Here is a 25,339-nt window from a genome sequence, read left to right as displayed (position 1 = left end):
CAGGATTTTCTAACGCAACCCTTGCAAAAATCCCTGAAGAGAGCTCTGGATCAATCCGCACAGCAATCTCGGAATCAATATCTAAAGGAATACCGGGAGTAAACCTGGGAAGGATCTCAAAAGGAATGCCTGAAGAAATGCTGGAAAGAATTCCTGAAGGTATCTCGGAAAAAAACCTCAGCTCATCTAATCTCATCTCAATTCTTCACCCTACTCTCTAGCCTCTACCTTACTTTCTTCTTTGCCTTCTATTTCAAACCTCTATTTGTATTTGTATTTGTATTTTAAATAATTCATCTGACATGTTAGTCTTAATGAATAAAATTAATTAATATTACATACATACATTTAAACGACATTTAACACTGATTTTATACGATTAGCGAAAATTCTTGTCGGTTCATTAAAAACGAAGAATTCCTCCACATTTGTAAAAGCACGAATACACGCTGAGAAGGGCTCGTTGTAGCCATACACGGTCCGGTGGAAAGTTGGTTGCAGTAACGTCGAATTTCGAAGATGTATGGTCGGAACACGGAAGTTTAATGAAGAAAGCAACGCTGGAGCATCGATTTCACTATTAAGTAGTTTAGCTACAAGTAGCGACTGTTGTACTTTTTGCCGTCGCTCCAAGGTCTCCAACCCTAGTAGCCGGCATCTGTCTGGATAGGGTGGCAAGTTATCAGGATCTCTCCAAGGCAAACTTCTCAAGGCTAAGCGGATGAACCGTCTCTGAATTCGTTCAATGCTTAGGCTCCACGTGACTTGGTACGGATGCCATACGTCGGAGGCATTTTCCAAAATTGGGCGTACTAGTGCACAGTAAAGAGATTTCCAACAATGTGGGTCAGAAAAATCCTTGGCTATTTTGAAAATGAAGCCTAACTGACGCGATGCCTTCGATACTATTTCAGAGCGATGAAGATCGAAAGTCATTTTAGTATCCAAACGAACACCTAGGTCTGTCACACTAGTCACTCTGTTCAGGGGATCTCCTTCAATATGATATCGAGAATCAATCGGCTGTACTGTGCGGTGGAAAGTAATCACCTGACATTTTTCCACGCTTATAGTCAGCTTATTTCTACGGCACCAATCTGCGAAAAGTGTCAGCGAGTTCTGAAGATGTCTGCAATCATTTATACAACGCACCACAATATACAGCTTCAGGTCATCCGCATAGATCAGCTTCAATCCTTCGTCCAAAACCAAAGCAGCATCATTGAAGAAAATAATGAATAGCAACGGTCCAAGATTGCTTCCTTGCGGAACTCCAGACTACGCTCTATCATAACCTTCAACCCTACCATCTGCCCTACCCTCTACCCTATATTCTACCATAACCACTGTCCTATCCTTTACCGAAGCGTTTTTTCAAACTATGGGTCGCGACCCAATGGTGGGTCGCGGGCTAATTTTTAGTGGGTTGCGAAGGCTTCGGCGAGATTGTAATTAATGGTTTAATAAACTTACGTCAAATAATATTTTTAGTCATTTTATAATTTATGGCTTCTCTTTTGAAAATCGTCAAAGTTATTTCTAGAAATGAGGTTTCTCCTAAATTCAATTAAAAAATTTGCATTAAAGTCTTGGTCTGGCGTATATTGTCTATTCAAACTATTGTCTGCGTACTGAAATCGATTTTGAAACTCTAAGTTTTTAATCAAGAGATCAAGATTCTGGTAATTATTAGATTTTCCTTCTGGAAAAAAAGTTAGTTGAAGTTTATGCTTGCCGTTTTCATCTTCAGATCGATTTAAACGCCAAGCTCAGCAATTTCAGAAAAATATAAAAAATCTGCAAAAAAAAAAATGCCAAATTGCGTCGAGAAGCCAAGGAACGGCAATCTCTACCGAATTATCTGTTTATTTTAACCGAACTTTTATAACTTCTATAAAATTCTGCTTAATTTCAATAATTTTTAGAAATAAGAAAAGCAGAGAAGTTTTTTTCCTTTATTAGGGAGATTTTCAGCCTGAGGCTGGTTCGCCTCCATCCGCGGAAAATTTATTTTAATATAATAAAAGTGAAATAATTATTTATTAGAGACTGAATAAACATTTCAAGAGGACTGTTCTGACAATCCAGCAGCACTTTAATATTAAAAACTGTATTTGGTGTTAACCTACTCGCCGTGATTATGGAATTGCAATTTTAACGCTACAACTTTAACTTTAACGCTGAAATCATTTATTCATTTCTTTGGTGTTTCATTTGACATTTTCAAAGTTTTGCATAAGCCTACAAATACAGTGACCCCACAATTTATGAATCGGCAAAAATGACCACAGTTTATGGATCACTCCATTTGATCAACATGGTGATTCATAAATAGTGTACAAAATTTAAGGTGATTCATCGGTGTGGGGTCACTGTACCATAATGGTTTCAAAGTCTTTGTATAAATTCTATGTTTTCATTATATCTAGAATGTATTATAGAACACCTACAATCTGAGGTTTTTCGTAGTGTTGCATGGAACCAGACTGGTTAAATTTGTAATAGAAACATTGAAACTTATCTCAAAGAGTATACTGAAACTGATCTTTTGGACAGCAAACTGATTTTTCAAAAAAAAAAAAAAAAGAAACGATAAGAGCACTCTAAATAAAAAATATATAAAAATGCGTACGGTTACCAAAACCTGTGGAAGCGATGAATGTATTTATTCTCAAAGTCAGTCCAAATTTCTTCAATTCACTTATGCTATGCAAAAACGTGCTGGTGGGTCACCAAATTCTGTGATAACCAAAAGGTGGTCGCAAGCTGAAACAGTCTGAGAACTCCTGCTTTACCGTACCCTCTAGTCTATACTGTGCCTTATCGTACCGTATACCCTACTCTCTACCCTAACCTTTTTCCTACACAGATAAAAATAATGAGATTTACACGTCATGTAAACTTCATTTCAGTCATGTAAACTTAGTGTTAAGATGGTTTACATGATATATCATGTAAATTTGTGTTATATATCATGTAAATACTCAGAGTCATGCTGAATTACATGACGTATAATGGAAGTTTACATGATATTTCATGACTTTTACATGATATGTCATGTAAACTTCTATGATATCTCACGCTCCAATTATGTGCATCATATGTCACAGAATTTTACACTCTTTTTTCGATCTGTGTACTCTCAACCCTACTCTCTATCCTACCCTCTTCGTCTACCCTATCCTCTACCCTAACCTTCTACTCCACTCCCTTTACTCTATCCCCTACCCGACCGTATGCTCCACCGTTTGCCCAAACCACTACCCTACCATCCACCTTTTTTCTCATAAAGCCCGATCGATAGATACCCATATTGAATGGTATCATAGATCAAAGTCTTTGGTCACAGAGAAAAGTTCCTTCTTTTTATCATCTGCGCCAAAAACATTTGAAAAATATCCATAGGTCTTCCAGTTATTCAGCAAAAACCTGAATTTTTATTGCTTCGCCCATACAAAGTGTTAGGCGATTTTGATCAAGTTTATTGCTAATTTCTAATTTTTATTTGAGCGATAATATAGCTGCCATTTTGATATCTATCGATAGGGCTTCATAAGAAGAATTTGCTATATTATCGCTCAATTAAAAATTAGAAATTAGCAATAAACTTGATCAAAATCGCCTAACACTTTGTATGGGCGAAGCAATAAAAATTCAGGTTTTTGCTGAATAACTGGAAGACCTATGGATATTTTTCAAATGTTTTTGGCGCAGATGATAAAAAGAAGGAACTTTTCTCTGTGACCAAAGACTTTGATCGTTTTAATAAATATTTTTGTGAGATATTGGCTATTGCTAGTTTTTGCCGTTTTAGTGCGCGTTAATATTTTAATCTATCCAAATTGCATAGTACCCGAAGCAGCATTGCCGTTAAAAAGCATATGTTCAGGAGTTTTAACCGCCATTTTGGAACCTAAGTCGCCATCTTGAATTCCAATACCCCTACTATCACCTCCACATCCTAAGGAATGTGTATGCCAAATTTGATTGAAATATATTGACGAATTCCAGAGTTCTGCCGGATCATTCACACATATATACATACGTACATACATTTCAACATACAAATAGACAAGCATACAAACATACAAGCATATAAACATACAATCATACATATATCGACTTTTGCATGTATTGATTAACAACTCTACCGAAGAAATGAACTATCAATTATTAACCATTGTCAAGATTCCAGGGAAATATTTTTTAATCACATTGGAAATGAAGCTTATAAAATCGTGACAATATGTAATCTTTGCTGCATCGTTTACGCCACCTAGTGAACCAGTCATAAACTATATTGTCCACTATGAGCATGATATGGAAGTGGAGAACATCTTCTCTGAAGAAAGTATTTTAAAATTTTGCATAATTCTGGAGATATTCACATCAAAAGGACTGTCCTATTTATAGGACGCTGGGCGGATATGGGTTAATAATAAGAGCTTATTGCCATCCATCTATTCGTTTCTACGGGCGAAAATTGATCTTTATTTGTTATTTTCTTCAGCCTGGGAAGTGACTCGAACAGAGAAATTGTAAAAAAAAAATCACGCGCTGAAAAGCTCCCTAATTCTGTATTATCGATGAACCATGGTTGTTTTGCACTTGTTGAAGTGGCGAAATTTGAGACTGTGCTATCGCATGAAAAATATGCCAAACATTTTTCACGTCCAGTCACACACACCATTTGATCCAGTCAAATAAACGAAAACTCACCTGTGGAATGCTGAGCAGGAACGACAGCGAGTAGGCCCCGCACAGAAACCGATGGCACCGGCGGGCCGTGTTGAGCGATTTCATCGGATACTTGACTGCCACCCACCGGTCAACGCCGATCAGCACCAGCACGTAGGTCGACAGGTACAGACTGAACATTTGGAGCAGCTTGAACAGCTTGCAGGCCACCGTTCCGGCGACCCACTCGACCGTGTAGCTCCACGCCGCTTCCCCGATGATGCAGAACACCGTGACCAGCAGGTCCGCTATGGAGAGGTGGAAAATCAGCGAGTAGATGGCGCTCCAATTGTGTCGCGCCAGTCGGCGAGATTTGCGATTTTTCTGGATGCTCCACATGGTCGCGATGTTCCCGAGCAGCGAAACGATGGCCATCGCCGACAGGACCACAACTCGAATGACGCCCGTTTTGCTGAGTGTGGGCGCGTGCGGCAGGCACAGGATCCACGGGTGGCTGTTGCTGAGGCCATCCGGACCGTACGTCACATTGAGCAGGCCGCAGTCTTCGTAGGAAAGTGTCACGTTGGTCGTTGCGTTCGTTTCTACGAAGTTGGAGGCCATCGTTGCCAGCGTTGATAGATAGGCGGGTACCAGAAGGAGTGGCTGCTGGTTGGGGATTTTGTTCCATCCGGTGCCATTGGCGGCGGCATCGAACGCTGATGATGATGGTGATGATGATGATGATGTGGTGATGGGTTCTGAACGCTCGGTGGCCAACAGGGAAACCAATCCCCCCGGTGTCCACTGTGCTCCGCCGATGAATGCATCATCGGTCGTGTAGCTGTCCGATGTGGATCCATTATTGGTAGCGTTTGCCGCGGCAGCAATATTAGTGTACAGTGATTCGAACAGAATAGATGATAGATTGGTTGTCATTGTCTTCGAGGGACACTTGGCTGGGGTTGCCGAGCTAAGGTCGGCGAATGTCCGTCATTGGAGCTTGATGATGATAGAGCATCAGTTCTGTTGGAAAGAAAAAAATGGAAGTTGAAAGAATTTAAAAAGTTTGAATATGTAGGGGGGTTAGGGGCATAATGGACACCCGGGGCGAAATGGACACCCCTGTTTTTGCCGAAACCGTTGACTTTTATGTAAAACTTTCAATGCATAAGTGTAAAGGAACAACTCATTGCTCTATTTTTCAAAAGTACCATTTATATTCCTTCAAAATAACCAAAATATCATTGAAATTGAAGTATGTTTTTAAAATGGTGGATTTCTTATAATTTCGAAGCAGCAGCAAATAAGGTATTACGAGTGATTGAGTGTGTCCACCATATAAACAAGTGAATTGTTAGCTTATCTACATGTATACGTAAATTTAGCAATGGATGAAGTTTTATATTTTTGATCAGAACACACTGAAAATAGCAATTTTAATGTTGTAGTCTATTCGGGGTGAAATGAACACTGGCAATTATGAATGGATGTACGTGCGTTGCATACTGTTAGGCGTTTTAGAGAGTTTGAAAAAATTCAATCCGATTTTTTAGCCTAAAATTTATTTACTTAACTTTGAAGTTATGTCAACTCGTCTAAGATGGAGTATTATATCTGTGGTATTGATCTCCGTTGGCAAATTACTTAACTGGTCGATATTCTCAAAGATACAGCATAAAATATGCAGGGGTGTCCATTATGCCCCGATGGGTGTCCATTTCGCCCCATACCTTTCCTGCCAGCCACAAAAAAACACACGGCTTTTAATTCATTGTTTCTTCACAATAATGACATTCTACCAACTGTAAATGATTGAAATACGTAGCAAACAAGTTAAATTTGTAAGCCAACTGATAATATGATAAATTTTTGTCTGTTATACAGGCCTAACATACTCATTTGCTTAGGGTGTCCATTATGCCCCTAATACCCCTACTCCACTCGCATTTATACAACGCTGTACACTGAGGCAAAAATACTTAGGAAGAACTTAAGAATCCATTATGATTTGGCGACACTACGATTATTGTTGAAAGCCATAAATTCCACTTATGATTAAGAAGGAAAAATTCAATATCCAGTGGCTTACGAATATCATAAGTTTTCAGTTGTGAATATCATCGGATAAAAATTATGATTATCGTATGTTTTCTCTTATTAAATTCAACTACTAATACTTATGGAAAACGTTATTGTTAATTATGAATTTCATGGCGCAAGTAAAATAATATTCGTATTTCAACTTTATTAATTTTATATGAATTATTTTTATTCTAAATCATGGCATGACATTGTATTTTGGAATTACTCCGTAAGTTATATGATCGACTTTTCTTGATTGATAATTTAAAATAAAAGGACAAGGAGCGCGTTTGACTGTTCTTTCATTTAAGTTTACATAAGTAGGGAACATTCTGTGGCAAAAAAATGACCGTCAAATTTGCTTCTTGTCACTTTTATTTATTCGTTAAGTTCGATTAAGAACAGCCGATCGTATTACTTACGAAATCCCAGATTTGTTGTTGATTATGGCGGAGAATTCCTGGACACTTTAGAAATTACGAAATGAAGGCAATTTAACTTTTTATGTCCTTCAGTTCCGAACGAGTTCCGAATACAGATCTGTGAGCAATGTGTGTTTGTCCAAGCTTCAGCAAATTGGAATCCATACCCTTATTGAAACGATTTTCATAGTTTTTAATTATGATTTTTTCACAACCATGCCGCTTATGGCAATCATAAGTTGTAGATATGAAACGCAAGCACAACAACTATAAAATAAATAAGCGAGAAATGAAACAGAAAAATCATCCATTCGTAAGTTACAACTTATGCAAATCCTAAGTGTTTTTGCCTCAGTGTACAGATTACGAATGTTGTTTCATCTAATTAGATATAAGTGTATGTCAATAAACTACGTAATTTTTTTTACTGTGAGGGGCGCAGTATGCAACTCATTAGCACTTAGTGCTGCAGAACTTTAAGAAGATGTTATGTAAGGCACGGTAAAGTCTGAGCAGTCCGCGCAATTCGGATCCCATTGAGATCCATTAGTCTCTGCCCAGCAACTTCTATCCCTGCCTCCGCGTGGCACCGGCCGGGTTGCGAGAAATCTTAGGGAGGTCGGGTAACTATTCCCGGTGGGAACTTTGGTCTTAGACTGACAGGGAAGTGAGGTTTGGTTCTGCAAATCTGAGCGTCTGTTCTCAAGGAGGAGCGGCTCACAACAGCGTCTGATCCCCATGTTAGGGGCGGCTGATCTACGTCCGAGTGCCAGGGAAGGACTCTAAGCTCAACTGTGTACTACTTATGGTCCTCCGAAAAGTAGGGGCCTGGTTTCAGGCCCTACGAGCCAGCCGTAAGAAAAACCATTGTAACGGAAAATCAGCAACAGAATAATGCGAACCGAGACCTACGGCAACGACCCCAGCGAACAAAAAGGACTTGTGATTAGAAACTCGGTACGTGGAACTGCCGATCTGTCAACTTCATTAGGAGCACCCGCATACTTGCCGATCTACTGAAGGACTGCGGGTTCAACATCGTAGCGCTGCAGGAGGTGTGTTGGGCAGGATCCATGGTACGAACGTTTTGAGGTAATCATACCATATACCAGAGCTACGGCAACACACACGAGTTGGGAACAGCTTTCATCGTGATGGGTGATATGCAGAGGCGCGTGATTGGTTGGTGGCCGATCTACTAAAGAATGTGCAGATTCAGGATCAAGGGCCGATTCTTCAACTTCAGCATAATAAACGTGCACAGCATTTTACGTGCAGCTCGAACGCGAGTACGATCGCTGCCCAAGCCACGACGTCATGATCATCATAAAAAAAAACACACACACGTACAGCCTCCCATATCATTACACCTGGAGATCACCACAACAGACGGAATCTCAAATCGACCACGTTCTGATTGACGGACGGCACTTCTCCGACATTATCGACGTCAGGACATATAGTGGCGGCGGCGCCAACATTGACTCCGACCACTATCTGGTGATGGTCAAACTGCGCCCAAAACTCTCCGTCATCAAAAATGTACGGTACCTAGAGCGATTGAAACAACCGAATGTCGCCTCAGCATACGCGCAGAATCTCGCGGCCGCGTTGCCAGACGAGGGCGAGCTCGATGAGGCCCCTCTAGAGGACTACTGGAGTTCAGTGAAATCAGCCATCAACGACGCAGCCGAAAGCATCATCGGGTACGTGGAACGGAATCGACTGAACGAATGGTTCGACGAAGAGTGCAGAACGGTTTTGGAGGAGAAGAACGCAGCGAGGGCGGTAATGCTGCAGCAAGGGACCGTACAGAACGTGGAACGTTATAAACAGAAGCGGAAATCAAATAGCAGACCCGCCTCTTTCGGGAAAAAAAGCGCCGCTTGGAAGGAGGGGAGTGCGAAGAAATGGAACTGCTGTGCCGTTCCCAAGAAACACGGAATTTCAATCAGAGCCTCAACGCATCCCGCAATGGCTTCGTGCCGCGAGCCGAAATGTGCAGGGATAAGGACGGAGGCCTCTTGACGGACGGACGTGAGGTGATCGAAAGGTGGAAGCAGCACTTCGATCAGCACCTGAATGGCGTGGAGAACGTAAGCACGGGAGACCTCGGCAACGGAGGAAACGACGACACCAGTGTAGCGGAGGACGGAAATGAACCAACTCCCACGCTGAGGGAAGTTAAGGATGCCATTCATCAGCTCAAAACTAACAAAGCAGCTGGTAAGGATGTTACCGCAGCTGAACTTATCAACATGGGCCGAGAAAAGTTGGCCACCTGCCTGCGTCGGCTGATAGTCAGGATCTGGGAAACCGAACAGCTACCGGAGGAGTGGAAGGAAGGGGTAATCTGCCCCATTCACAAGAAAGGCGACCATTTGGAATGTGAGAACTGTAGCGCGATCACTATTATGAATGTTGCCTACAAAGTGCTATCCCAGATCATCTTCCGTCATCTTTCGCCTTAAACGAATGAGTTTGTGGAAAATTATCAAGCTGGCTTCATCGACGGCCGGTCGACAACGGACCAGATCTTCACCGTACGGCAAATCCTCCATAAATGCCGTGAATACCAGATCCCAACGCATCACCTGGTCATCGACTTCAAAGCGGCATACGACAGTATCGACCGCGCAGAGCTATGGAGAATCATGGATGAAAACGGCTTTCCTGGGAAGTTGACTAGACTGATAAGAGCAACGATGGACGGTGTGCAAAACTGCGTAAGGGTTTCGGGTGAACTTTCCAGTTCATTCGAATCTCGCCGGGGACTGCGACAAGGTGATGGACTCTCATGCCTACTCTTCAATATCGCCCTGGAAGGTGTGATGCGACGAGCCGGGCTCAACAGCCGGGGAACGATTTTCACACAATCCGGTCAATTTGTGTGCTTTGCGGACGACATGGACATTATCGCCAGAACATTTGGAACGGTGGCAGAGCTGTACACCCGCCTGAAACGCGAAGCAGCAAAGGTCGGACTGGTGGTGAATGCTTCAAAAACAAAGTACATGCTGGTAGGCGGAACCGAATAAGACCGGATCCGTTTGGGTAGTAATGTTACGATAGACGGGGAAACTTACGAGGTGGTGGAGGAATTCGTCTACCTCGGATACTTACTGACGGCTGTCAACAACGTGAGCCGTGAAATTCGGAGGCTCATCATCAGCGGAAGTCGGGACTACTACGGACTCCAGAAGAAACTGCGGTCGATAAAGAATCACCCACGCACCAAATGCGCCATGTAAAAACGCTAATAAGACCGGTGATCCTCTATGGACACGAGACATGGACCATGCTCGAGGAGGACCTGCAAGCACTCGGAGTTTTCGAGCGACGCGTGCAAATGGTGATCTTCGGCGGTGTGCAGGAGAACGGTGTTTGGCGGAGAAGGACGAACCACGAGTTCATTGCACTTTACGGCGAACCCAGCATCCAAAAGGTGGCCAAAGCCGGAGGGATACGGTGAACAGGGCATGTTGCAAAAATGCCGGACAACAACCCTGCAAATCTGGTGTTTGCAACTGATCCGGTTAGTACAAGGAGGCGTGGAGCGCGATGGGCATGACCTGACGAGCATTGGGCGCGACCGAGAATGGAGAGCGGCAGCCACAAACCGAGTATTGTGGCGTACTATTGTTGATTATGACTTGTCTTAAATGTGATGTTGAACAAATAAATGTATGTATGTGTATGTACTGTCAGGACCGTTTAGACTGAACTCAAGCAGTATATCTATTGAGTTAAATGTTACATCTATGAAAATCCCTTTACTACTGCCGTACTTTAGGTCCTGTATTGTCTATCTACAGTGGCAAGACCTATGTTCTCGATTAAGACATATTTTCAAGAAACAAACACACATCATGAATGCAAACTCGAGTTTATGAGCATGTTTGGATTATAATCGGCTTATTTCCGAGAAAACACAATTCCAGCTCTCAGTAGTTCATTTACATTCTACACTGAGCAGTGAGCAGCCTGCCATAAACAAACAAATATCGATCACACCATGGATGAGGGCAGAAATCCGCTCCCTTGACCCGTGCGCTAACTAAATGCATGCACGCGCTTGTAGAAACGATTTAATTGCACTCATTTAGCAGGTCAAACGCTTTCAAATGAAGCTTTTGCGGTTGAAAAGTACATCAACATGCGTTGCACCTCGTTGCAGCTGTGCCAGTAGGTATACCCTCAGACACAGGGCATCGTGGCATGTGGCTTTCACTGTGTAAAGGAAGCCGGCTACCGTGCGATGGAGGGGTGTTGGCGTGGCGTGACAGCGATTAGCATTGTGATGACGACGATTAAGATCGTGGGAAAAAAGGTGGCTGGCTGCTCAGATTGTTGAACTCCACGCTTTGAGGAAGGGGAAAATTCGTATTTATAACTTCAATAGTAAATGGCTGCGGTATGCAAGGTGCTACATCTATTTTTGTTGTTTTTCGTCCTCATGGCCCGGGAACTTGTTCTGTTCATGTGCTCGATTCCAAATGTATTTATTGTATAATTTTTACGTCACAGGGTCAAACATTTGAACAAGAACTAAAGACCAAACATCTGAAAATTCGATCGATTCAAACAAGATGTTTGAGAATTTGTTTGATTTTGGGCAAATATTTGACCCTGTATACTGTGATCAATACTAAGCTAGCCGGGAACCCTCTACGGAGATGTATGGTTTTCCGGAATTTTGCTAGATTATGGTTCGGCGTACTGTTCAAAAACAAAGACAATGTTTTACTTGCCGCTTTTGTAGCTTCAAAGGGGGCCCTTATCCGCTTCGGCCCCGGCCCCCCATAATCCTTAATCTGGACCAGCACGTCATCTAGTCGCAATCCCTGTCGGAATTCAAATTAATTGGACAGTTTAGATGGTAGGCCGTGACATTTATCTTAAATATTTAAAAAAGTGTGGTTACTCCGTGACTTTCCTGTAGAACTGGTCTAGCCGCACAAGTTTTTCATATCGAAGAAGACCTGGGAACCGTGAATGTTCGGAGAAACTGTAATCTCCAATCTGGAGGAGCATCGCCCATGACCAGTGGGGTGACACCGCTGTTGAATTCGCTACATTGCTGTGAAGCTTGGAATTATTGTGGACAAACGGGTAGGTATCTTGTGTTTATACTTTGACTTTGAAGAGGGAATTCGGACATGAGGGCGAATCTGCATGCCCGAACCTGTGCAAGTACCACCTAAAGCACCCATGACCCGACAGGAATTGTGTCAGGTGAAAGTTCACTTCGCCATGGGGCCCACACGTCCACCGTGACACGCTCGGTATGAGCCTGTGTGTCCATCTACCCTTGGTCGAAGAGTCCCAGACTTTCTGCCATTTCACCATGGACGAACCTCTGGCGTTTTGTCGCGCACCTCTTGTACCTCTTTCTTCGTAGCACTCAACATCCTCGGCTAACACTAGTGCTATCGGCATCATGCCCGCCAGTATACATACCGCGTCTTTCGAGACGGTCCGGTATGCACTGGCCACCCTAAGCCACATTAGCCTATGTGTGCTTTCTAGTCTATCTACATTCATCTTCACTTTGAGCGCGTTCGACTATGCGACGGCACCATACCGTAGTATGGACATTGCTATACTGACGCGAGCAGCTTTCACTTTCTCGAGACAACTGCCGAACTGTTTGGCATCATCCAAGATAATGCCGATGCCGTAACCGCCATACTCGCCCTCTTACAAGCATACTCGACATGACTACTGAAGTTCAACTTGTCGTTGACCATGACTCCAAGAAGCTTCAGTGAGTGACGAGACTCGATCGAGCACCCGCCCGTGGTGACCACTGCGTGTACGCTATCCATCTTAGGGGTCATTCAAATATGACCATCATTGTTTAGGGAGGACGGGGTCTGACACTCGTATTGAGTATACGATAAAAGTGGACAGTGGGGGAAAAAGTCGGAAATGCCCGAAAATAATGGACTTAATTTTTGAATGTTTTCATGAAGCGGCATCTCACCCCATGGCAGATGGCCTTCTTGCACCACTTACGTTTTACGAAACAATTTTTCAAATCGCTAAAAATCGATGAAAATGCGATTCGTCAATATTTTTGCTGGAGGATCACGCAAACATTGTTTAGTTGCTGTTACCACTCTGAGCCTAACTGTAAGTATGACATACGTCGATTTGCTGCTTGATCAACTATTGCATCATTACTTAATTTGCTGTATTCACAATAATATTTACTGGTTTCGTTTCAGCGATTTATTTCGCTTGGTAAAAAAACAAATTCACTGTGTAAGTCGCATATTCCTCGTTTATAGTGTTTAAAGTAGTTGAAACATAGCGAAATCTCAAGTACACTATGTGTTCGAGGAAAAGTAGACCGATTCTTTATAGCAACACGCTTTAAGCTGAAAGTATATTTCGTTAATTCAATTTCCAATTCGATTTCTTATATTATAGCGAGCTTACAAATTCGGTTCACCCTAATGCTGAATTTATCCTCGAACAATTGGTTGGTAATTCAGATCTCTGGTGCTAAAGTTAAGATTATGATATTATAATAAGGCATTGTATAATTCAAGAGGAAAAATGTCATACTTAGTCCGATTGTTATAATTGCCAATTAGCGGCTTGACTAGTGGTCCAATACTAGCATCTGGGATTGCTATGGAGACATAGTATAATCTTTAGGGTATTGCAATTCAATAAACGATTCACTCTAGCTAACCTATTTTATGATCATATAAAATTCATCAAAATCAGCATATCACACTACAGCCAGTCACTGAACCACGGTATTTCCAAAACGCTCACTATTGGTAACAAATTGATGGACTTTTGGAATCGGAAATATTAGGAAATGTATTAAATTCACAATCTGATCATCGATCATCTAAAAGCATGTGCGCTATCGCATAAACTCTTCCTATATTCTATTGTAGTTCACATACTGTCATCCGTCTTCGTCGTCTACGTTGTACCACGATCGTTAATTGGCAAGGTTGCCAAACGTGGGGATGCGTCGCTAACACTATGTGATTGTGGGGAGTTGTTCAGTGATGTATGTTAGAGACGCAACTTCTTGGGAAAAATGAAACCTTCTGACAGCAGCTCACTATTTCTGCAGCTTCAAAACTACAAGATATTTAATGTTTATTTATTGAACTTACTATCAAATTAATACAACTTACATTACAGTAACATTCTCAGGAATCCCCCAAGATGCGACTCTTCTAACTTGAGCTCGTATGAGGTATCATAGGAGTATACCGACTATTTAATTGATACAATTATAACCAACTGAATGACTATTGAAAACAAACTTGGGAACTGTCTAGCCAGATGCGATGAAAGTGAGAGAATACAACAGATGTTATTCGGTACGCAATGTGGAATTCGGGACTCACTAACCACTGCACTGGAAGAAATCGCTCCACTATTTCCAACAATGTAAAAATTCCAAGCGATCGATCTGGTGTGTAAAATCGCAAATCACTTGTCTCAAGTGAAACGAAAACATACTGGGTAATAGACTACCGGGAAGACCAATCTCGGTGTCCATTATGCGTCCCACCAGACATCAGTCCACTGACTGTAGCAATTTTAGTTCTTCGGTTGAGGAAACAATAAGAACTAAAATCCACACCTGTCCGGAACATTCGCCTCCGTATCCCGCATCCCACAAGGGATAAAGGAGGATGGAATCGTTTCGAATTTTGCACTAGCAGATCACCACCACCAAGAGCAAGGTAAAGGAATCCGGTTCCGTTGCTAAACAAATATTAATCAATGATGTTTGAGCATCCGGAAGAAATGAGTTTTCGAATTTCATGGTACAATTTTAATTGCTCGCAGCAGAGGGGGGGTCGATTTTCCCGGAAATCGGTTAGTTCGTTTGATTTCGCTAGTGGATATAGCGGCAACCATTGGCACAAAGCAAAACAAAACTGAATAGAATCTATCGGAACTAGGGTTTACTGTCTTAACCGTTTGTGGTCAAAGCTAAATAAAGCAAAGTTGGGAATTTTACAACAAGCCGCCTAATACTGGTATGCCTACTGAAATTTGTCATCTCCATCGCTCAAAAAATCAGCTATGTGAGACAGCCGAAAAATTTCGTTGGGTGTAAATTTGATGGTGCATACCATACTATTGAAGTTCAGACTGTACCTCGTTAGCATGTAGGAATACAAATATCTAGTTTATGTTATGCTCCTAGTGTTTTAGTAAAGATTTTGAGAACGTATATTGTAAGATTCAATAGAAAACCGCAAACTATTTTAAGCTGTGTCGAAGAACAAAGTTATAGGGGAACAAAGCCCAAAATGCCAAGATGGGGTAAAATGGCAAAACTCATAAAATCATTCCTGGGCTGAACCCACGGAAAATATTTTGGTTTCTCAATGAAAATTGGCAACTTCCAGGTATTCGTGCGTGCAGTTAAGGTTTTCTCGTAATTTTATTACCAGTCATGTGTTTCCAAGGAGATTGAGACACACATGGAGGCGCATGGTTGTTGATGTCTACGCTATCCATGTAAGGAGTCATTCAAATATGACGACCATCGTTTAGGGGGTAAAAGTGTAATGCTCCATGTGTTGATTATACGATAAGAGCGGAAGTAAGTCAAGCTTTAAAAAAGTTTTTTTTAGTTGGAAGTAATTTTTGAATGTTATCGGAAGGTGGCAGGTCGCAAATTTTTACCTGTCACGAAATTTTTCGCGTTTGAATTTTCCCTATTTTCAAGTGCTAAAAAGAATTAGGAACATTGTGTGAATCCGATCAATCCGGACCATTTCGTAGTGTGTAACGATGTCCGACAAAAGGAAGGAGGAAGAAAAAGAAGATCTGTGTACATCCTGAAGACGATGCGGCTAAAGGACAAAAAAGGCAGAAGAGCTCTGATCGTCATTGAGTGGGTCAAGCGGGCAAAAGTCCGGTGGCTGATCGTTACGCTGAACAATGCCGGGGCGTTGATCCCGACGGACTTCTTCCCGGCGAACGGGAATGGCAAGCGGTGTTTTTTCATCAAAATCCGGAAAATCTTTCTGGATGTGGACTGTTCTCGGGAGCAAATCATGTAAGTACGGTGGATCTGTCGGCGAACCTGATCGATGACCTTGCCGCGATAGTGGATGGAATCCTCTACCCGATCATCAGCAACCCGCGCAATTCGCAAGGCTGGCCGGACGTTATAAAAACGGACGTCGATAGCCACTTCCAAGACCTGCGGAACATTATAACCAAGGTAGGTTGGTAGGTGGATCGCATCGCATGATGCGCAAAACTTTTCAACAACTATCATCGTTTTTTGACGAGTTGGGATTGCAAGAATCGATTCACGGTTCGTGGCGAGAATGCATTAGATATTTCTGCCTATCGGCTTAATTTTAGTGCTTCATGGGGGGAGGGAGGGGACAGTGGGCAAAAACGGTTTAAAGCACGACTTTAAAGATGACGTCGGTAAATACTCCAGATATGATTCATGAAAGGTCACGGAACATGTCCTCAGATCTTATCACTTCCCAGTTTTTGTGAATGTCTATGTAACCGCCGAGTTTTTGATAAATTTTCTGTTTTCTTTTGAATTGTTCCGCGTTCTGTCAGGCCGTTAAACTAATCGTTTCCTTATCTCTACATTCATGGGGGCATCCTCTAATGCGGTGGCTATAATTTTATGATCTTGTTTTTTTATTTATTTATTCATTTATTTTTTTTATCAGGTTGAGTATAATTATTATTGATTGCTTATCAATAGTTTGCCAAATTAGTTAACAATCTTGTTTTTAAAACTATGGCATTATATTCATCTAATTCCGTTTGTTTCGAGTTCGAAGAAACTCATTGATGTTGTAGAGCAAAAATCGGAAGTAGGGATTTGAATGGCATTTTATCACAAATGAACATTAACATCATAAAAATGTCATTATTTATATAGGTTTTGAAAAATTATTCCTAATACTTTCTGTTTCAGCGATAAAGGTAAATTATTTGATTGACGTATTTGTCGTGTTTTTCGCCCTTTTCATCTCATCCAAATTCCAGCATAACTTAATCATGCTAAATTCCAGACCATTCCAGTTCCAAAATCCTATTTCCTTACTATTTACGAGAGCGTCGGTGAGTCGCTGGCATCTCGATAAGTAGATATCATCTCTTCCTTATTATCCCTTCCCATCCACATAACGTGTTTCTTATCGTTTCAGAGAGCGATCAATGGCGCTTAAGCCTAGGCTTGTTAGCCAGGACACATGGTCCAAATGCCTGTGCCCCATCCCGAGGCAAAAAGGCCCATGGAGTGACAAATTTCTTAGCTATGTCACTCCCAACGTTGGTGTTAAAAAAAATCACTTACACTCACATCAACACATCTACATGATCAACTCAAATACACTTACACAATCTGAATCTTGCCGCATCACTCGCTTATAGTGATTCCCCAATCAACCCTTTCCAAATATCCAACTCCTTGAAATCTATAGGGGTGTCGGTGAGTCGCTGACCTCTTGTAAAGTAGGTGTCATATCATCACATCCTTCCCTATCCTCGTAACGGAGAAGATGGGCGTGGCCGGCAATGGAAGTTTTCATGTCTTTTTTACTTCAACCTCTGATTGGATAGCTGTTCCTTCCCAAATAGCATTCCATAAGCAATTAGAATAGGAGTATTAAAGTTTTAACATGACAACTTTCAGTATGCAATCTACGAATTACTCCGTTACAACGCAACGCAACGCAACGCAACGCAACGGAAGTAATTTTTGAATGTTATCCCAGAGAGATGAACTAGCCTAGGGCTGAAAATCTCTATAATAAAGTAATAATCATTATAATAATCTTACCCCATGGCAGATGGCCTTTTGGCACCACTTCCGTTTTACGAACCAGTGAATGTTTTTGCTGAAGTATCAAGCAAATATTGTCTAGTTGCTGTTACCACTTTGAATGCCTAAAAATTAGGCTATTTATCATTGAAAACGAAGAAAGTTAAAAAAATGGCATCTTATCCTACTTTCCCCTACACAGATCAAATGGTTTATCTTTGACACGGAATTGACTCTCCCATACCTACATATAAATACCGGAAAAGAAAATGGAGCGAGACAAAATTCTCAGAATGCTTATTATAGGTATAAGAGGATGTGATTTCCCAAAACAGAATTCCAGCTGTTATGATTAGCCATATCCCAAGAACGACTTTCCCTGGGTGTAGAGTTTCGTGGAATTAGTCTGTTTCCTTAGTTGTTCGGGTTTCTAAGAAAACCATGACTCCACACACCGGGTTCAATAATTGACTACTGGAGGACTGAAGGGTTAATAAAGTTAATTGATTAAATCAACTTTGAAACGTGGCCTTCCATAATACATCAAAAATTTATTATTCTAGTGATGACAGTATTGTAAATTCAACAGTTTTACTAGCACATACCCCCAGTTGTGGTGCGACAAACAAAATGTGCCCTCTGGAGAATCGCTCGTATCACCCATTTAATGGATGGGGATATCCCCAGTGGAGCGGCGCGTTCGCTTTTAGGTCGAAACTGATGTACGCCCGTCCATTAAGGAAGCGTATAAATTCATGCTAAAAAACAGAGTCACGAAATGTCGAAATGTGCCACCAACATCGGTCGTTTCGCGGGATGGTGAATAAATCTAATCCCCCAGAGGTTTAGTTTTTGCTACATGTTACATTGAGACGATGGCCTAGGCTTTCGGTAAGGTTTTTAAAGCGGATGTGTTGGATGTGCTGAATGGCTGAAATTGGTGTGAGCAACGTATAGGAAGACAGGATTTTTGTATTTTTTGTTTTTATGTTCTCGCTGAAGATCAGACATCAGACTCTCTTTTTATCATTCTTGTTTGCGTTGTTGTCGCAAATTTAAATTTGTTCTTTTAGAGCTTATTCATCTTTACATGCTACCTACTCCAAGACTAGCGTCGGAATCGTACATTTTAACCCTCATTTCATTTATTTAGTTAACATCAAATTCATGTTAAGACTGAATCAACAATTTGCCACCATAATACTCGATTTGTGGCTGCTGCTCTCCATCCTCGGTCGCGCCCAATGCTCGTCAGGTCACGCTCCACCTGGTCCGCCCATCGTGCTCTCTGCGCTCCACGCCTTCTTGTACCTACCGGATCAGTTGCAAACACCAGCTTTGCAGGGTTATTGTCCGGCATTCTTGCAACATGCCCTGCCCACCGTATCCTTCCAGCTTTGGCCACCTTCTGGATGCTGGGTTCGCCGTAAAGTGCAGCGAGCTCGTGGTTCATCCTTCTCCGACACACACCGTTCTCCTGAACACCACCGAAGATCGTCCTTAGCACGCGTCGCTCGAAAACTCCGAGTGCTTGAGGGTCCTCCTCGAGCATCGTCCATGTCTCGTGTCCGTAGAGAACCACCGGTCTTATTAGCGTTTTGTACATGGTGCATTTGGTGCGTGGGTGAATCTTTTTCGACGTCGTGTTCTGTTCCGCCTACCAGCATGTACTTTGTTTTTGAGGCATTCGCCATCAGTCCGACCTTCGCTGCTTCGCGTTTCAGGCGGGTGTACAGTAGGGTGGCCCACACTTATATGAAAAACAAAAATTTCGAAAAATACCAAGTCTTACCTCCTAAATCAGTTGTTTTGGACTCCCAGAAGCTGCGTTCAAAATTTGAGAAAAATCAGTTGAGCCTAAGGGGGCGCTCAAAACGCTTGAAGTTTGTATGGGAAAACTTGGCCAAATGTATGCAGAAATTTTAGGTTTTCGAATTTTGCCGCTAGGTGGCGCTGTAAGCGTTAAATAATCGAACCCTTTGGTATTATTGTAGGTGACTATATGCCAGAGAACTTTGTCGAAGACCGCGAAGTGATCCGAAGGCTGTGAAAAAAGTTATACCCTAGGCAAAGTGAGGCAAAATATTGAGATTTCATTATTGATATTATTCCTTTACATGTATTGGAAAAATAATAATAAAGTTTATCCTCACTTTTCCTAGGGTATAACTTTTTTCACAGACGTTGGATCACTTTGTGGTCTTTGACAAAGTTGTTCGGCATATAGTCACCTACAATAATACCAAAGGGTTTGGTTATTGAACGCTTACAGCGCCACCTAGCGGCAAAATTCGAAAACTTAAAATTTTTGCATACATTAGGTTAAGTTTTCCCAGGAATGGCGCCTGCCACGTGAAAATGGATGGTACACGCACTTGATCGGTCGCGCAAGTGGTGAGCTCGTGGAATAAACCACGATTTTTTTAGTGAAGAAGTGAATTAATGTGTATAATTTGTGATTATCCGACTAGTCACAGTTGCTATTATCGTTAAAGAGTGTTTTCAGAAGTGTTTGGCTCTCAAAATGTGAACAGGGATCTTTTATCCGAAAACTTTTACGGCTTGCATTATTGGTGGGCTGCACGGCGTGTGGTGTTTTTTTTTTGCTTCTCGCGTGGTTGCTGTCAAGGTTGCTGTAGTGTTTGCATGTGTGATATCGGTGTTTGTTGCTTTGATGATTCTGTCTCGGCTCTACAGAAAAAGAAGTGTGTGTGTACGTTTTGGCTCGCTCGTCGCGATGATCGCGTTTGATAGTCGTGTCGCTGCTGCGTAGAACTTTCGAATGTGTGCGTATCTAATCTGTAAAATACGGGCTGTCACTCGCTGGCGGGACGGTAGTTGTTTGTCGCACAGCAAACATGTGTCGTGCAGCAAAATCGTAACTGAAACGGGAAGCAAATAAGTGATGCGTGTTGCATGGCTCCAATGCACAGTGGTTGGAAAGGGTGTTAAATTAAAATATGTATGCGTCGGAAATGTGGCAACTAGACAAAGCAAGAGAAGTAAAATTCAGTGAATCGGAGGCAGTTGGAATAGAAGCATCTGAAACGACGGCATCACTACTTCGTACTAACTATGGTGAGATTGTTCTGATTATTACTGTTATTATTTGTAACTTCTGCTGTTATTCACTAAATACGTGCCAGTTTTAAAGAAATCTTTAAAACAGGAAGTGTGTTTGTATTATCATTATCCATTTGATAACGGTAATGCACACATGCGGGGCTTATTGTAAGTGAAAGTGACTTCTGAATGGACGTGCCTCTCCAGCCATTCTGAAATGGGTCTCTGGATCTGCAATAGAGCTATCACCTTCTAACTCCCGGACTAAAGTAGTTTGCAACGACATTTACAAGGTGTTGCAGAATGCTTTCTTCCATAATATCACTGCCGGACAGTGGGTTTTAGATGGATCACACACACATTAGGTTAAGTTTTCCCATACAAACTTCAAGCGTTTTGAGCGCCCCTTTAGGCTCAACCGATTTTGCTCAAATTTTGAACGTAGCTTCTGGGAGTCCAAAACAACTGATTGAGGACTGAGGAGGTAAGACTTGGCATTTTTTGAAATTTTGGTTTTTCATATAAGTGTGGGCCACCTTAGTGTACAGCTCTGCCACCGTTCCAAATGTTCTGGCAATAATGTCCATGTCGTCCGCAAAGCACACAAGTTGTCCGGATTTTGTGAAAATCGTTCCCCGGCTGTTGAGCCCGACTCGTCGCATTACACCTGCCAGAACGATGTTGAAGCGTAGGCATGAGAGTCCATCACCTTGTCGCATTCCCCGGCGAGATTCGAATGAACTAGATAGTTCACCCGAAACCCTTACGCAGTTTTGCACACCGTCCATCGTTGCTTTAATCAGTTCACTCAGCTTCCCAAGAAAGCCGTTTTTGTCCATGATTCTCCATAGCTCTGCGCAGTTGACACTGTCGTATGCCGCTTTGAAGTCGATGAACAGGTGATGCGTTGGGACCTGGTATTCACGGCATTTCTGGTGGATTTGCCGTACGGTGAAGATCTGGTCCATTGTCGACCGGCCGTCGATGAAGCCGGCTTGATAACTTCCCACGAACTCATTAGTTTTAGGTGACAGACGACGGAAGATGATCTGGGATAGCACTTTGTAGGCAGCATTCAAAATAATGATCGCCCTGAAGTTCTCACATTCCAAATGGTCGCCTTTTTTGTGAATGGGGCAGATTACCCCTTCCTTCCAATCTTCCCAGATTCTGACTATCAGCCGATGCAGACAGGTGGCAAAACTTTTCTGGGCCCATCTTGATGAATTTAGCTGCGATACCATCCTTACAAGCTGCTTTGTTGGTTTTGAACTGGTGAATGGCATCCTTAACTTCCCTCAGTGTGGGAGTTGGTTCATTTCCGTCCTTCGCTGCACTGGCGTCGTCGTTTCCTCCGTTGCCGTGGGCTCCCGTGTCTACGTTCTCCACGCCGTTCAGGTGCTGATCGAAGTGCTGCTCCACCTTTCGATCACCTCACTTCCGTCCGTCAAGAGGCCTCCGTATCCCTGCATATTTCGGCTCGCGGCACGAAGCCGTTGCGGGATGCGTTGAGCTTCTGATAGAACTTCCATGTTTCTTGGGAACGGCACAGCAGTTCCATTTCTTCGCACTCCGCTTCTTCCAGGCCGCGCTTTTTCTCCCGAAAGAGGCGGGTCTGCTGTTTCCGCTTCTGTTTGTAACGTTCCACGTTCTGTCGAGTCCTTTGCTGCAGCATTACTGCTCTCGCTGCGTTCTTCTCCTCCAAAACCGTTCTGCACTCTTCGTCGAACCATTCGTTCCGTCGTTTCCGTTCCACGTACCCGATGGTGCTCTCCCCAGACAACCAGGATTCGCATAAGGATGCACGCTGTACATCGTATAAAGTACTATTTTAAGTCACTATCGCATATATGTACGGCTGAGGGACAATTTTCATCGCATATGATGCTATTTTTTGAACTTACTGCGATGTATCTGGTAAAATCATATAAGAGTGCAAATTAACTTTTATAATGCATGACTACATCGTAGTAGACGATATTCCGATGTTTTGTTGCGACGAACTTTGCTTATTCGCAAAAGCGTTCGAGTGAACTCGCAAAGTGTCAATTGAATTCGCATAATTGCGTACTGCGATGATTATACGACTTCGCTTGGTGCTTTTTTAATTATGTCAGTTTAACTCGCATTGGTGTGCAAACTAAATCACATAAAAGTGAAAATAAACTCGTTCAAATGTACATACAAACTAGCATAAGCTACAATCGTTAACGTTGGAATATTGCGATGTGATATGTGATAACAATGAAAGAGGTGCTGTTGGAGTGCCAAAAAGCTAAAAGAAAGTGAAAAGTCATCATTATGGTTACAAAACAAGTTACAACGTCATCGTTTTTGTTTTGTTGACCTTATAATTAACAATGGGAGGTGCTAGCAAGAGAGGAGTAGTGGTAACTGTGTGGGAAATCATGCAACATAATTTTGATTTCCAAAGAGCCTGCCGAACACGTACAGCGCACGGAAACCAAGTGCATTCCAACAAGCACTGAGGTGAGTTAGAATGTCATGACATTTAATCAGTGTGTTTCATAAGTAGTGTTTGGTGCTAAGTGTGAAGTGCGGATCGATAATCCAAAGGTTATTAGTTCGATACTTAGGTGAAAAGATTTTTTTATTTCGATTATTTTAAGTCGCATAAGGTGCTATATTACGTCGCAATAGTGCATACCGTACATCACATAAAATATCGCTTCAAGTCATATAGCGCCATTATTTTCCCGTCAATGCACGTATAGCGCCTCCACTTTTGTACGCATAAGGCACTTTAACTGCATCTTATGCGATGTAACTTTACCGCATAAAAGTACGTATAACATGAACATAAACTTCATTATACGTACAAATTGGTTGTCTGGGTCGGCTGCGTCGTTGATGACTGCTTTCACTGTACTCCAGCAGTCCTCAAGAGGGGCCTCGTCGAGCTCGCCCTCGTCTGGCAACGCGGCTTCGAGATTCTGCGCGTATGCTGAGGCGACATCCGGTTGCTTCAGTCGCTCTAGGTTGTACCGTGGCGGTCGCCGGTACAGTACATTGTTGATGACGCAGAGTTTTGGGCGCAGTTTGACCATCACCAGATAGTGGTCGGAGTCGATGTTGGCGCCACGATAGGTCCTGACGTCGATAAGGGGCTGTCCATAAACCACGTGGTCATTTTTTTGGACCTTCTCAAAACACCCCCCCCCCCGCGTGGTCATTTGTCCATACACAATTTTTTATTCGTCCATACAAAATGCTCATAGGCCGAACCCCCCCCCCCCCTCATGACCACGTGGTTTATGGACAGCCCCTAATGTCGGAGAAGTGCCGCCCGTCAATCAGAACGTGGTCGATTTGAGATTCTGTCTGCTGTGGTGATCTCCAGGTGTAACGATAAAGGAGGCTGTGTTGGAAAAAGGTGCTACGTATGGCCATATTTTTTGAGGCGGCGAAATCAATGAGTCGTAGGCCGTTTTCGTTCGTCTGCTGGTGGGCGCTGAACTTACCAATCGTCGGTCTGAATTCCTCCTCCTGGCCTACCTGAGCGTTCAAATCTCCTATGATGATCTTGACGTCGTGGCTTGGGCAGCGATCGTACTTGCGTTCGAGCTGCGCGTAAAATGCGTCCTTATCATCATCAGTACTTCCGGAGTGTGGGCTGTGCACGTTTATTATGCTGATGTTGAAGAATCGGCCCTTGATCCGCAACCTGTACATTCTTTCGTCGATCGGCCACCAACCGATCACGCGCCTTTGCATATCACCCATCACGATGAAAGCTGTCCCCAGCTCGCGTGTGTTGCCGCAGCTCTGGTAGATGGTATGATTACCTCTAAACGTTCGCACAATGGATCCCGTCCAACACACCTCCTGCAGCGCTACGATGCCGAACCCGCGGTCCTTCAGTAGATCGGCGAGTATGCGGGTGCTCCCAATGAAGATGAGAGATCGGCAGTTCCACGTACCGAGTTTCCAATCGCAAGTCCTTTTTGTTCGCTGGGGTCGTTCCCGTTGGTCTCGGTTCGTATTATTCTGTTGCTGATTTTCCGTTACAATGTTTTTTTACGGCTGGTTCGTAGGGCCTGACACCAACCCCCTACTTTCCGGAGGACCATAATGCACAGTTGAGCTTAGAGTCCTTCCCTGGCACTCGGACGTAGATCAGCCGCCCCTAACATGGGGATCAGACGCTGTTGTGAACCGCTCCTCCTGGAGAACAGACGCTCAGGTTTGTCGAAGTAAACCCCCCCTTCCCTGTCAGCCTATGACCAAAGTTCCCACCGGGGTAGGTTACCCGATCTTCCCTAAGGTTGCTCATAGT

At 42.8% G+C, this 25,339-nt stretch overlaps 1 protein-coding gene across 4 annotated transcripts in view; it reads right to left on the bottom strand.

Annotated features, from left to right (window-relative positions):
* Positions 1-25,339, bottom strand: part of LOC115253773 (gonadotropin-releasing hormone receptor) — a 217,736-nt gene that overhangs the window by 126,123 nt on the left and 66,274 nt on the right. For all 4 annotated transcript variants that reach the window (XM_029871899.2, XM_062855693.1, XM_062855694.1 and 1 more), the window contains one exon: positions 4,720-5,700. In XM_029871899.2, coding sequence (XP_029727759.2) covers positions 4,720-5,613 — 894 coding nt within the window. In that variant the 5' untranslated portion in view covers positions 5,614-5,700. The remainder of the gene's footprint in view (positions 1-4,719; positions 5,701-25,339) is intronic.

This window comes from Aedes albopictus, chromosome 3 (genome assembly GCF_035046485.1).
Source record: "Aedes albopictus strain Foshan chromosome 3, AalbF5, whole genome shotgun sequence".
Taxonomy (NCBI): Eukaryota; Metazoa; Arthropoda; class Insecta; order Diptera; family Culicidae; genus Aedes; species Aedes albopictus.
The sequence above is the reverse complement of the archived record's forward strand: the minus strand, read 5'-3'. Positions and strand labels throughout refer to the sequence as shown.